Source organism: Staurois parvus, unplaced genomic scaffold, assembly GCF_062004578.1.
Source record: "Staurois parvus isolate SC_StPar_1 unplaced genomic scaffold, SC_StPar_1.0 ptg000604l, whole genome shotgun sequence".
In the NCBI taxonomy this organism is placed as follows: Eukaryota; Metazoa; Chordata; class Amphibia; order Anura; family Ranidae; genus Staurois; species Staurois parvus.
The window spans coordinates 4,498,017-4,513,070 of NW_028318400.1; the positions used below are offsets into that span (position 1 = coordinate 4,498,017).

The window sequence follows — 15,054 nt, forward strand, 5'->3', positions numbered from 1 at the left end:
TTATGACCCCTGCTGCACTCAGTAGTTCTTCCTGTCAAATTCTACATCACTATATGATACAAAGACGTGGGGGTCTGGAGGAGAAACCGCAGAGTGGGGTTGGGAGATCGACACTCTCCAAAGTTTTGGTTTCTGAAGAAATTTCAGCCAGTAGTTTCTCTTCAACAGAGTGGCATTCAGGAGAACTATTTGCTTTCTTCTTACAGGGACATCACTTAAAGTGAAGTAAAAAATCAGCAGCTCACTCATCACCAAAAGACGTACACAATGTTACAATAAATATTTAAAGAAGTCATTCCTTTCCAATAACAGCCCACTCATCTATGTTCATTGCCAAAATGTCTTTTTTATTCATTTCAGATGGAAAAAAAGTAAAGAGCTCACTGTGTGAAATCCATTATTTTGATGCTGACCTAGCAACTTCAGTTAGCCACCAGAGATTACATAAAAAGCAGTAAATATTAGCATTAACTGTCCCCTGTACACAGCATGTTGTGTGGGGGTGGCTGATTTCATCCACCTTTTGTAGAACTGGCCATATCTCTCTTCTTGTACATTGTGTTGTAAATTACTTTAAGAAAAAAAGAACTCTTGTTGAGTCTAAGACTTTTATGTATACAATGACTATAGAGACCTAGTACGGAATATCTATTCTAGGAATCTGACACCGGAGGGCTCCACACTGAGCCATTAGAACTGAAATTTGTACAAGATGTATAATTTATCATGAGAACTGCTTTCACCGTTTTCTAAAATCTAATCCTGTAACGCACTAATGTATTGTCCTGTCTGCAGTTATGTAAACACATCAACACAATGCATGTTGGCACATGGTATGTACCTTCTGCATTTATTAAGGGTAAACAAAGATTTGATTCTGGATACATCTGCACCCCTGAGCAATGCAAGGAAATGGGATGAGCTCCATGGTGGAATATGCATGTGCAGTTTGCAGCTTATAAATCCAGATAATTGTCAGTGGCCAGACAAGTCACCATCTACATGCTCAAAGAAACTGCTGAATTGCAATTTATGGTTATTTTAGATTTATTCAGGCTGCCCATGTCACAACATATTGATAATTGGTTCACTAGTTTCTACCAGAGTTTTATTATGGTTCTAGGATGAGTGTATTGTGTCTGCCCAGTCTGTAACAATTTATGAAATGATTCATGCACATATAGAAGTGACTTCTCACAGTCTCAGACAGTGCCTGTATCCAGCATCTGTGCATACAAAGCCTGTATAGTACTGGGGATTTTTTTTTGTTCTCATTTGTTTTTTTCAGCACAAGGAGATGAAAATAGAAATATTTCACTTAAAGCTGAACTCCAGGTTTGATCTTTATTGCATACTGGCTTCGACTGATGTAAGTATGCTTATCTCATACCTGAGGTGCCTCTGGTGGAGCTGACAATCACTGTAGTAGTTGGCACTTCTACTGACAACAAGTGATGGCGCCAATCTTCAGGGTCCTCTGTTTTTTTTTCTGCAAACTGACAATAGGGGAGATTGTCTAGCATTCAATACTGTTGATTGGACGAGATGGCGATTGTAAATCATACAAGGCATTCTCTAAGTGGACAAAGCGGAGAGGAGGGTCAATGAGATCACTGTCTCCCCACGTGGTTCAATTAGAAAACACTTTACATTCATTAAAAAAAAAATACAAGGCACTTTATGAATAAATATTGATAAAGAAAATATTCTATGAATGGTGGCAGTGCCAAGCTGGACCACTGTAAGTTTGCAATAAAGATCCTAACTGGATGTTAGTGGTTGCAGCAGAAAAATACAGGATTAGTTGCAGTATATGCTGCCCCCGCCACCTCTGCTGTCCATGTTTAAAACAGAATATGACAGGGAGGCCAAAAGAGCCCCTGGAACATGGGGTGGGGTGATCATTGTACTGATGCTACACCAGTGGTTGTGGGGGGTTGGTAAAAGCATGTCTCAATTATGGGGTTGTACTGCCCCCCAAACCACAAATGTAAATGAGCTCTTACTGTCATGGACCTCCTATAAGGCTACTTTCACACTGTAGTTTACCCGCACCGTAGGTGCAGTGCAGTGCACCTCCGGCTTTCCTGTGGGTTAACTGCGCTTTGTCATAGACTTCTATTATAGCTTTCAGAAAGCACACAAAACCCACAGGATATTATAGAAGTCTATGGCTCTGCGCAGCTAACCCGCAGGAAAGCCACAGGTGCAGTGTGATGCACTTGCGGATCAGTGTGAAAGCAGACTTATAGTTGATAACCCTCTTATAGGTGCTAATACACCTCTCTGCATACACAGCGCTGAGCAAACCCTTTGGCGCTATATAAATACTGTATAATAATAATAATATGCCCATTGCAAAAGATGGAGGGTCAGCAAGTCTAGATCGCAGGGCAAGGTTGAGCGGGGTGCTACTAGAGGGTCATAAATATTTTCAAGAATCGGATGTGCTTGAGATTATCCAGTGTATTTATTCCCTGTGAGCATCAATTAATACCCTATAAAGAAAAGGTAATGGGGCTTTCACATTATGTGCACCACAGTTAAAGGAGAAGTACAGTCTAAGCTCTTTTGGCTGTATTTCTCCTGTGGATCACAGGAGTGCAGTTCTCTTTTAAAGACTAGGAGTTACTCCAATGCAGCCAGGTGATGTGAGTAAGAGTGTTACTGGTAACATATCTGGTGTCCATGGTTAGGTAAGGCTACCACCTTTTCTTTGCGGTGTAGAGACTACAGAGTTTGCTTGCTAGCCTGATGGTGCTATCTGTTGGATCATCTTAGCAACTTGCATCTACGAGCAACTTGAGGCTACAAGTGTGCAACTGGCATTTTATTTTCCGTTGGTGGGATATCCTGGAGATTGGGAAACTGTCTAAAAGATGTGTAGATGTTTTCATTGCTGGAATTCCACTTTAACCTCCCTGGCGGTATTCCCGAGTGTAGCTCGGGGTAAAGTTTCAGTACCACAAGCGGTAACCCCGAGCTACACTCGGGCTTACCATGCGGCGCTGCTTCAGGATCTGTTCTTCTCTTACCTTGTCCTACGCTCCCGCGATGTCCCTCCTGCAGTGTCCCCTGTAATATCCTCCGGCGGATGCCGGCATCTGTCTTCTGGGTTCCGTCCCCTGCGAGAGTCGGGACGTACGGGGACGGAATGGCGGGAAATTTGAAAATGACAAAAAGTGACATTCACTAAATACACTAAAATCACATAGTAAAACATTCCTGTATCAAACCATTTCACATACATTTTGTCCCGAGTGCTTTGTCCTGTGCCCTGCCTGCATTTTGACTGTTCTTTCTGCCTGGAAACTGAGAAACGTCCATGGCGTCCAAAAAGCGTCCCTTTAGGTCAAAAGCGGTTTTAGACCAGCTAGGGAACAGCGATAGTAAATCAGAACCACTTGCAGAATTGAGTGATAATGATTCGTGGGGAAATTCGTCATCAGACACTGAAAACGATTTTGCGACTTTGCTCAGTGATGTGCAAACTTGGCGCTATATTTCAAATTTCAGTGTTTTTGGTTTGATTATATTATTTAATTAAATTTATTATTATTATTATATTATTATTTTTTATGATTATTTATTAAATTATAATTTATGGTTTAGTGTTTCAAGTTTTATCCTACCCGGGATGTTTACTAGACTCTTGTTCGGACAGATTTCAGTGAGTTATTCCTAAATATTACAGGCCTACAATAAAAAAAAATACATATTTCCATGCAAAAAAAAGTACCGCTTTGAGCACAGAAATATGGACATACCGTATTTTTCGCTCCATAAGACGCACTTTTTTCCCCCCAAAAAAGGGGGGAAAATGTCAGTGAGTCTTATGGAGCGAATATAGAGCGGCCGGTCCGGTATTTCCACTGCCGCCGTGTCAGAATACCGGGCCGGCCGCTCAGCTCTACAGCGGGACCTTATAGAGATGACTGCTGACCTTTGGGGAGGGGGGGGAGCGGGTACCTGAATTTGACAGGTACCCGCTCCCACTTCCGTGGAGTTGTTCTTTCATCTTACCTGGTCCTCTATCCAGCGGCGCGGTCTTCCCGGCTTCTGTAGTGTGGGCATGACAGCCGGGTGCCAAGTGCGCATGCGCAAGAAGCGGTGCTTTTTGTGAATGGTAAGGCGGCACCTGGGACACATGACAGATCCCAGAAGCCGCCGGACCAATCACAAAGCGCAAGTGCTTCTCGCTCATGCGCACTGGGCACCCGGCTGTCATGCCGAGCGCCATTATAGAAGCCGGGAAGACAGCGCGCGGCTGGATCGAGGAACAGGTAAGATGAAAGAACAACTCCACGGAAGTGGGAGCGGGTACCTGTCTAATTCAGGTACCCGCCCCCCCCCCCTCCCCAAAGGTCAGCAGTCATCCCCTGTACTATCCACAGTCTCTGGTCATCCCTGTACTGTCCGCAGTCTCTGGTCATCCCTGTGCTGTCCGCAGTCTCTGGTCATCTCCTGTACAATGTCCGCAGTCTCTGGTCATCCCTGTGCTGTCTGCAGTCTCTGGTCATCTCTGTGCTGTCCACAGTCTCTGGTCATCCCTGTACTGTGTCCGCAGTCTCTGGTCATCCCTGTGCTGTCTGCAGTCTCTGGTCATCCCTGTGCTGTCTGCAGTCTCTGGTCATCCCTGTGCTGTCTGCAGTCTCTGGTCATCCCTGTGCTGTCCGCAGTCTCTGGTCATCCCTGTACTGTGTCCGCAGTCTCTGGTCATCCCTGTACTGTGTCCGCAGTCTCTGGTCATCTCCTGTACTGTGTCCGCAGTCTCTGGTCATCCCTGTACTGTGTCTGCAGTCGCTGGTCATCTCCTGTACTGTGTCCGCAGTCTCTGGTCATCCCTGTACTGTGTCCGCAGTCTCTGGTCATCTCCTGTACTGTGTCCGCAGTCTCTGGTCATCCCTGTACTGTGTCTGCAGTCTCTGGTCATCTCCTGTACTGTGTCTGCAGTCCATTAGTTCAGAATTTTTTTTTTCCTGTTTTCTGCCTCTAAAACCTAGGTGCGTCTTATGGTCAGGTGCGTCTTATGGAGCGAAAGATACGGTAATCAGACCGCTAGAGAGGTTAAGCAGGGGTTCCCTGAGACTGAAAAGTTATTTCAAGAGTTCCTCTGTTGAAAAGGTTGAGAAAAACTATTCTACATCTTCCCTTTTCTGTCTAAAACTAAAAAAAAATAGCAATGTTGGCTAGAATTGTACTATGGCCCAGATTATCTTGTAGGATTTTCAATTTCACTTTAACTTTGTTTCTTTTAAAGCTAAAATGCCCCTGTGCTATCTTAAGAGCTAGTTTACAATGCATTAACTTGGAGACATGAGTTGACTGAGGATGAAAATGATTTCCGAGCACTATCCCCCCTACTTATATGAAGAGTGTTTTAAATACAGCGTCTGATAGAGATCTGTAGTCTTATCTCTTATGTGCATAGACAAGCTCTATTTATACAAACACACAAACAATCCCTGCCATTTACATCACTGGCTCATCCAGTTATTTATCTTACTGCATAGTTCTAGAAATCGGGCTAGAATATACAAAATTAGCTCCAGGAGGCTCACTCTGCAGTTTACATTCTTGCTGTATTTCCTTAAAGGGAAGGAAGCTGATATTTATCTAAAGTGCTTCAATGTATATTCAGTAATAACATCACTTTATCTGTGGAAATGTTCAGCCTTTTAAAATGATAATGTGTCTGAAAAACAGAAGACCCTGTTCATTTTGGGTTTTTTTTTTATTCATTTGAAATGTGCCTTTGAACTTCCTAGAAAATGTGACTACCCCAGTTAGAGTTCATTCTGTAGCACATCATAGCCATATCCTCACCTGGATGTGTCTAATTACTCTCCTTGCTGACCTAGCTCCTCTGCCCCTCCCTTCACCTCCTTACATAACCTTTTATGTTGCTTCCATGGAAAGATTGAAGCGGAATACTATAGAGTAACACTTGAGTGACAGCTCTGAATATGCTAGGGCTGCTGACATTGCATCCAAGGTGGCATCCAGCAGCAGTCTCAGGCCTGTCTACGTAGGTAAGAAAAAAAAACACGTGTAAAATATATTAAATGTATATTATTTTTATAGAAGTATTTTTTGGTAAACTGAATATACTTAAACTCGAAGGAAAAATGCCTGTAAAAAGAAATAGTCTGTCCTGCCCCTTGAGTCTCTCTAAATGTGAAACTTTATAAGTAGAGCATACAAACCAGATGGTCTTCACGTAAGGTCTATGTAACTGACTGCCTTTAGCTGCAGAAATAGAAGAAGATGAGTATATTTTGATGCAGCATAAAAGTGAGATTTCCCATTACAAGCCTAGGGTGTGGAATATCATAATTCTACAGAAATAAAACCGGTGATAAACACGGTGCCCGACCCTGACAACTCGTGACAAATAGCTGGCCAATCTGACACCGCGCAACAATGCCATTGTCAGCTGCACCATGCACAAAGTTTTCCCACCTTGTGGGACCACAATCTAGGTGCCAGCAGCCCCAGAGCAATTGTCACTGAATTAAATTAATTAAGCAATTAACCCTTTAAACGCTACCACTGCCTTTTTACCGAGAAGACGGAAAATCACAATTTTAGCAATAACAACTATGATTTTAGAATAAACATCTGCAGCACACACGGTCACCACAGAAGGGTATGTTCATAGATTTATACTAGAGTAGCACTCTTCAAGAGACAGGGATTCTTTTAGTTTGCATTAAAAGCTTTAGAGACAAATATGGTTTAATACTGGAAAAGTTCAAAATAATGCAAATAAAATATAGTCAGAAAGTGGGTGTTACAAGGGAACAAAGAGACAAAAAAGTAACAAAGAAATAAAAAGTAGTTGAAAATGAAGAATACTTGCGAATGCCTTGGTTTTATCAGTGTCCAACTGATCAAGCAAAAATGGTACAGTGGCTCTCAAGTTTGGTTAGGTGTTCCTCAGTTGTTGTAAAAACAAGAGCTGTCAGTGTCCTGTCCTGGCATTCCCTTTTCTGTGGTATCAAAGGGGTGTTGACAGAGACCATCTGACCAATCATCCAGTTTAAGGGGTGCTTGCTTGGAGGTCCCCGTTTATGACCATAACATATAACTCTGAATATCTGTAGGGTAGAGTCAGCTACCCTGCATATTATTGTCCAGCGTAAAATTAACTTCACAATGAATATAGATATGACAAGTCTTGGATATTTACTTCTCATAGGAAGGGGGTGGAGGCCTAATCCACTCTGGTACCTCCTAGCATAGGGTTGTTTGCGTTAAAAATGATACCCAATAACTGATAAAGGTGAATATGACTTTTTTTCTGGCTGTGCTATTATTATTCCATGAGTTACAAAATATGCTGAAACTTTAGAGTCTTTCCGATAATCAGGATGTGTATTCTGCTGACTTCCAAGTAAGGTATTTATGACCCAATGTCTGTTAACTTTCTGGTCACTGAAGCAGCTGTCAGACACTTTTATGGGCCCTGTGATGTATATTTGGGGTTAGATCCTACTAGTCATATTGCCAGACTGGTAAGGTTGTCTGCCAGCAGCTAAGCATTTGTGGATTGTATGAGCTGAAAGGAGGAGGGAGGGGGAGAGAGGAAAGGTTACTGTGCTATGCCTTCTTATGATGAAATAGGAGACTTGTAACATGAACAAAATGGCTGCTACCCACACAACTATTTGGGTGCCAGGTATGCACAACCATTACAGCCTATCCCTGGGCTCCCCTGCCAAAATAGAAAAAAATGTTCCACTACCCTTTGGTTTGGCATTTAGCTATGTTCCTTTAGTTTTTGATGGAGTGAGGAACATTTAGAACCTCTGTCAGGTTTTTATTGCTATCTGCATTGCTGAGGAGGTTTACCCTAATTTGTTATCCTGGTGACCATTGTCACTGGGACAGGAAGTAATAGAAGTCTAAACTTTTACACTTGATATCAGAAGCAAACATTTTCCAATCAGGACAGCTGTTCTGGTGACTGTAGTCTAAAAGGAAGTTACCTGTTACCTTAGAGCAGCCATTATTAACCAGGGTTTTGTGGAACCCTGGGGTTCCTCCAGAGGTTACTAGGGGTTCCTTAAAGTGGTTGTAAAGGCTCAAGGTTTTTTACCTTCATGCATTCTATGCATGAAGGTAAAAAGCTTGTGTGCAGCAGTGCCCCCTCAACACCTGTGCTTCATTGTGATCCAGTGATGTGAATGATAGCCTCAGCTGTCCCGGGTCTCTGCCTCCTCATTGGCTGAGTCAGCAAGTGGGAGCCAGTGGCTCCCGCTACTGTCAATCACAGCCAGTCAGCCAATGAGAAGAAAGGGGGTGGGCCAAGCCGCGGCTTTATTTATGAATGAACACACGGAGCAGCGGGTGCCCCCATAGCAAGCTGCTTGCTGTGGGGGCACCCAATATGAGGGAGGGGCCAGGAGAGCCTGCAGGGGACCTCAGAAGAGGAGGATCCAAGTGGCTCTGCAAAACCACTACACACATCAGGTAAGTATATCATGTTTGTTATCCCCCGCCCCCCCAAAAAAATAATCTTTAGAATCGCTTTAAGCTGTGATTGAATCACTTCCAATTTGATGGTGTCTGTATAGTTCCAGGGCCAATGTCACTACAAAGAGCCGATGGCAGGATACTGATGATCTTTTTAGCTGTCTGAAAGGTGAGATTTTGAATACCATTGTAAGGTAGCCATTCTACCCACTTGCCACCAAGGGGGACAGTCTTATTGACCACCACTGTAAGGGGACATTCCTCCCACTGACTACCTAAGTAAGGTGCATATATCCCACTTTTCTCTTATCACGTGGTTTTTGCAGGGGTTGCCCTAGACCTAAAAATGTTTTCAGGGGTTCCCTGGGGGTAAAAAGGTTGAGAATGTTTGCCTTAGACTGTCCATCTCACATCATGGTCTATCTACAGGACAGTAAATAAAGGGAAGTTTCCCCAATGGGAAACGAAAATTAAAAAGACATAGGGGTTTTAACAATTCTCTGCTCTACCCAAAATTTACTTTTCACCCTAACCCCAACACTTAAATTATCTATAGCCAGATAAGTGTTAGGGTGAGCATTACGTTTTGCTGTCAGGTTAAAGATTTCTAAAAGAAGCTTTTGTGCAAATGTAAAGGGAGGTGACCAGATTCTTTATTTCAATCTCCAGAAAACAAAAAATTTAACATTTTTGGTGACCAGAGGTGAAGACTATTTTTCAAATTGGTAGCTCTCAGTTGCTGGGGGTGAAGTGTAAAAGACTATTTTATAGTTAGGGCAGGAGAAGAATTACGTGTTAGACATAATTGACAACATGGGGACAATAAGGTGAGCTGCAGGATTTCACTTCTGCTGAGGGCTCTATACCTAAAAATATAATTGTCATAAAAGAATACACTGTAAATAAGTACAGGTTTTTTTAGACATTAATATATAGAAAAGTTTAAATCATACAATGGTCCCAGTTTGATGAGGGAGCAGAATTTGAAGTTTTTCAGAATACAACCTGCAGTCCTCACTATCCAAACAAATAGATGCAGAAAATGTTACAAACTTTCAAATGTTTGCTGTCAAAGCAGGGTGGAGAAGATCCATATTGTCATGCAGGCGTACAGGAATGAGCACTAAACTATTTACAAATACTATATACATATTCCTAACAAGCAGTAAAAAAAAAGCTTTAGAAAAAGCCATCCCCTTGACCTCTCAAGCTGTTTGTACTCAAAGGTCATAATGACTGTGAATTTGGGTGTCTGTTTCTAATAGGTTAGAAATGGCAACTGTTTATTTACGTTGGAGGGCTGGTAGGCGAAACTTCTACATTCAGAGAAAACATCATATGCACATGCATTTTTTGCATTGGCATTTAGACGAGTACACATGTGTATAGAAATTCACCTCTATGGGTGGCTGTATGCTCCACCTGTGTTACTTTGAAAATGAATTTCTCTGGAATGCCTATAATACAGAGGTGAATAAGGCTTGTTTTAAAGTTCTTTTACTTTTTTACTGCCTGTTCAGAATATGTAAATACTTTAGTGTGCCGAGTTTGGGCACAGGTTCACTTTCCTTTTGTTAGATGCCATCTATGGTATTTGGAGAAGGAACAAGACTGCACTTCACAGAAGTCCCACTGGTAAATTTATTGTGCATAGCTGGTTTTAGACACAGTCCATGCCACTCTGACAAACCTTTTGCCCCTCCTAGGGCTTAATCATAGAGATAAAGCAAGCATACCATGAGAAAAGAGCTCCACAAACACCTTTAAAAAAAATTATTTTCAAGCAAAGTGGAGAAGGGGTAGAAACCTTTTTTTTCCATTGTGCTGTCTCCACTACAGAGACTTCCACTCTCTTCTCGTCACTGTGACAAAATACAGATAGCGGTGAAAGTCAAAAGGTTCTATCCTTTCCCAGTCTATCCCAAACCAAACATGGTCAGCGTGAGACCAAACATGGTCTCAATGTGAATGTAATTTTTAATTACCGGTAATATTCCTTCATAAAACTTTTTCCTTTATTGCTAAACTTCTGTGTACATTGCAACATTCCCACATTAAATACAAACGGACTGACATATAATTAAACTGGCAAACTGACAAGAAAACAACATACATTCAGCATGTGGTTCCACTTACAAGTCCTGTAAACACCTTTCAATTAAAACAAAATAATTTCAGGTGTATATATATATATATATATTAAACTAATTAGCCAAATTATTTCTATAACCCTGACAAAAGATTAGCTCCAGAATCCAGCCTTGCTTCCTGAACAAATGTTTTTAAAAAGTCTGTTTTATATACAGTGAATTCATAAAATATTTAGACCCCCTTCACTTTTTTTCAATTTTGTTATGTTACGGCCTGATACTACAGTTGTTTAAATTAATTTTTTTCTCATTAATCTATACCAATGGTCTACAAACTGTGGCCCGAGGGCCAGAAGCAGCCCTTTGCTAACCTTTATTCCTCTCACTTACACCAGTAGTGGGGCATAATTCCTGCCACTGACATTAATGATGTGACTTTATTTCTCCAACTAATATCAATGATGGGGCACTATTCCTTCCACTAGTATCAATGATGAGGCACTATTCCTTCCACTAGTATCTATGATAGGCCACTATTCCTTCCACTAGTATCTATGATGGGGCACTATTCCTTCCACTAGTATCAATGATGGGGCATTATTCCTTCCACTAGTATCAATGATGGGGCACTATTCTTTCCACTAGTATCAATGATGGGGCACTATTTATTCCACTGACACCAGTGATCAGGCACTATTCCTCCCACTGATAACAATGATGGAGCACTACTCCTACTGACCACCAACCATGAGGCCATGTTTATTCTCATTGATGCTGGGCCTGTAACATTTTCTACCTCCACTGACCACAACCCGGCTCCCCTTAAAATCTGACAGTAATGTGGCCCTTTGTTTGAAAAGCATGGAGACCAATGGTCTCTGAATTCAATAAAAAAAACTGAAATATCACATGTACTTAAGTATTCAGACCCTTTATTCAGTACTTTGATGAAGCACCTTTGGCAGCAATTACAGCCTCGAGTCTTTTTGGGTATGATGTGACAAGCTTTTCACACTTAGATTGGGGGATTTTCTGCCATTTTTTAATTTTTTAAATCCTCTCAAGATTAGTCAGGTTAGGAAGGGACCGTCGGTGGACATCCATTTTCAGGTCTCCGAAAATGTTCAGTAGGGTTCAAATCAGGGTTCTTGTTGGCCCACTCACTCCAGTGTTGTCATAGCTGTGTGCTTAGGATCCGTGTCATGTTGGAAGGTGAGCTTTCGGCCCAGTCTGAGGTCCTAAGAGCTGTGGAACAGGTTTTCATTGAGGATATCTCTTGTACTTTGCACCATCTAGCTTTCCCTCAACCCTGCCCCCTCCCAGTCCCTGCTGCTAAAAAATACCCCAACAGCATGATGCTGCCACTACCATACTTCACTGTTGGGATGGTATTGGGCAGGTGATGAGCGGTGCCTGGTTTCCTCCAGACATAACATTTAGAATTGAGGCCAAACAGTTCAGTCTTGGTTTCATCACACCAGAGAATCTTGTTCCACACAGTCTGAGAGTCCTTCAGGTGCTTTTTTGCAAACTCCAAGTAGGCTTTCATGTGTTTTGCACTGAGGAGAGGCTTCCGTCTAGTCATTCTGCTATAAAGCCCAGATCGGTGGATGGCTGCAGTGATGGGTGTTCTTCTGGAACTCTGTCCCATCTCCACACAGGATCTCTGGAGCTCAGTCAGAGTGACCATTGGGTTCTTGGTCACCTCTCTTACTAAGGCCCTTCTGCCCCGATTCCTGGGTGGCTTGACCAACTCTTGGAAGAGTCCTGGTTGTGCCAAAGTTCTTCCATTTGAGAATTATGGTGACCACTGTGCTGCTGGGAACCTTCAGTGCAGCAGACATTTTTTTGTAGCCTTTTATCTGTGCCTTGCAATAACCTTGTCTCTGAGCTCTGCAGACAGTTCCTTTGATCTCATGCTTTTGCTCTGATACAGAATGCATTGTCAGCTGTGATACCTTTTATAAAGAGGTGTGTGCCTTTCCAAATCATGTCCAATCAATTTAATTTACCACAAGTGGACTTCAATCAAGGTGTAGAAACATCTCAGCAACAATCAAGAGAAATAAAAGGCACTTGAGCTAAATTTCAAGTATTATTGCAAAGGGTCTGGATACTTATGCCAATGTGATATTTCAGTTTTTCCTTTTTCATATATTTGCAAACATTTCTAAACTTCAGTTTTAATTTGGTCTTTATGGGGTACTGAGTGTAGATTAATGAGGGAAAAATGAATTTAAACAACTGCAGTATCGGGCTGCAACATAACAAAAATGAAAAAAGTGAAGGGGGTCTGAATACAATATGAATGAACTGTATGTCAATTGTTTTACTGTTTGTTAAAGTGACCCTGTCAGGGTACAAAAATCCTAAAAATGAAGGTTTTTGCACTGGAAGATCTCTTGTACTTCATTCTGACAGCCGATGTCTTCTACCTTCCAGCAGTGCAACCTCTGGCTAAGGCTTTACATTCAGTATTTCCAAGAGTATTGGAAGCCTGTTTCCCGCCACTCCATGATGTGGTTCCTTTCTCTGACCCTTATGCCACTGCGGGGCAGAGGTCTTTTTTATTGTTGCAGGGTAGCTTTAAGTATAATTGGCATCCTACAAATAGTGCCCTCAACGTTTCCCTATGACATACATTTATTTGAAGATATAGATACATGTTTAGAACTGGATGCACACTGTTCCATATCGGTTGCAGCATATAAACTTTCTTTGAAACCACTCCAAACTGTTGAGCATTTTTGGTAACCAGCCACATAAGATACAATGGGTTTTCTCCTCGTAATGTATTCTTATGCAGCACAATTCATGAGTTTTATTGCATGAAAATAGGCAAGTTTGAACTGGCCCTTAATCTATATAATAAATACCGTAATAAGTATATAATATAATACTATAATAAATATAGAGAGGTTTATTAAAATGGACATGGAGATGTTGAAAGGTGACTTATGCTATAGATTATATTTTATACTTCCTTCATTTGGATAATGTTGTTCCCTTTAATTCCATGTCACACGTTAGTAGATTTCATAGAATTCTTCAGCTGACTAATCAGCATGATTTATGTTTCAGGTTACAGAGGCCTTTCCGGATTGTCCAGGTCAGATAACTCTGCACAGCAAGCCCTTCCTCCTATGCGGTGGTGATGGATTTACACATTCAAACTTTGATGGATGCACAGAATCAGCTGTACAAATTGTAGAAACTTTAGCCTCTTGTTTAAAAAATTGACATAATGTGACCGTACCAATTTGTATGAGTAAGCATTATGCAGTTGTGTGTAAATGTATTGGCTAGAATGGATTCAAAAACAGATACTTTTAGAACAGATAGTAACCGTTTTTTTTTTTACCTTAATGCATTCTCTGTCCTGGATCCTCACCAACCTCCCTAACCCCCCCCTCCCCCAAACTTGCGTGATCTTGATCCAGCGTTGTGCATGAGAGCACTGGGAGATTGATACCAGTGAGAGTCATTGGTTCCTGCTGCTGTCAATCAAACCCCGTGATGAGGGACTGGGGCGGTCAGGGTAAAGCGTAAAGTGGTTCTTAAGCCTTAAGTTTTTTTTTACCTTAATGCATTCTCTTCTGGATCCTCACCAACCTCCCTACGCCCCCATACTTGCCTGATCTTGATCCAGCGTTGTGCATGAGAGCACTGGGAGATTGATACCAGTGAGTCATTGGTTCCTGCTGCTGTCAATTAAATCCCGTAATGAAGGACCGGGGTGGTCGGGGTAAAGCCCCGCTGTTTTTGTCTATGGACACAGGTAGCTGGGCTCGGGAACAAGCCTGCATGGGTACCCCTCCCCCAGCAAGAAGCTTTTTAGGGGTTGTACTCAAAAGATAAGAGAAACCAGGAGTGCCAGTGAGTGACACCAGAAGAGGATCGGGGCTGTTCTGTGCAAAACCATTGCACAGAGCAGGTAAGTATGATATGTTTGTTATTTTAAAAAAATATTTTAAGGTTTAGAATCGCTTTAACAGGACCAAACACCCCTTTCTTTGTTATGGAATCAGGGAACTGATTTATTATAGTTTGTATGGCCTTGCAATGCTGCAGAAATAAAATACAGTTTTTGAATTTATGTTTTCTGGGGGTTTTTTTTGCCAAAATATTAAAAAAGACAGATAAACCTGAAATTTTGAATGTATTTATTAATACTAAGTAAACTATAAAACTTGTCATTTCCCAAATGTACTTATTAATATGAAATATTTGAATACAAATTTCTGGAAAAAAAAATACAATTTAAATGTTTTTTACATCAGTTATATTTTTTTACTGATGCAAAGGGGGTCACACAGCCAGAAACCGCACAAAGGTAATAGATTGCCATAGGCTAATACTGTAATAAAGCTTGGTGAGAAGGTAGAGGTTTCCTCATGGAAATGTCCCAGATTCTCAGGACTGTTCTAGCAGACTGTTCAATAAAAGCCATTGTGTTCTGCTTTTTATAATGAATTCTGTGTTTTCC

General features: G+C 41.6%; 1 protein-coding gene across 2 annotated transcripts in view; it reads left to right on the forward strand.

Moving 5' to 3' along the window:
* RNLS (renalase, FAD dependent amine oxidase) overlaps positions 1–14,664 on the forward strand; it is a 147,818-nt gene extending 133,154 nt beyond the window's left edge. For both annotated transcript variants that reach the window (XM_089692788.1, XM_089692789.1), the window contains exon 7: positions 13,650–14,664. In XM_089692788.1, the coding sequence (XP_089548914.1) occupies positions 13,650–13,808 (159 nt within the window). In that variant the 3' untranslated portion in view covers positions 13,809–14,664. The remainder of the gene's footprint in view (positions 1–13,649) is intronic.
* Positions 14,665–15,054: the final 390 nt, after the last annotated feature.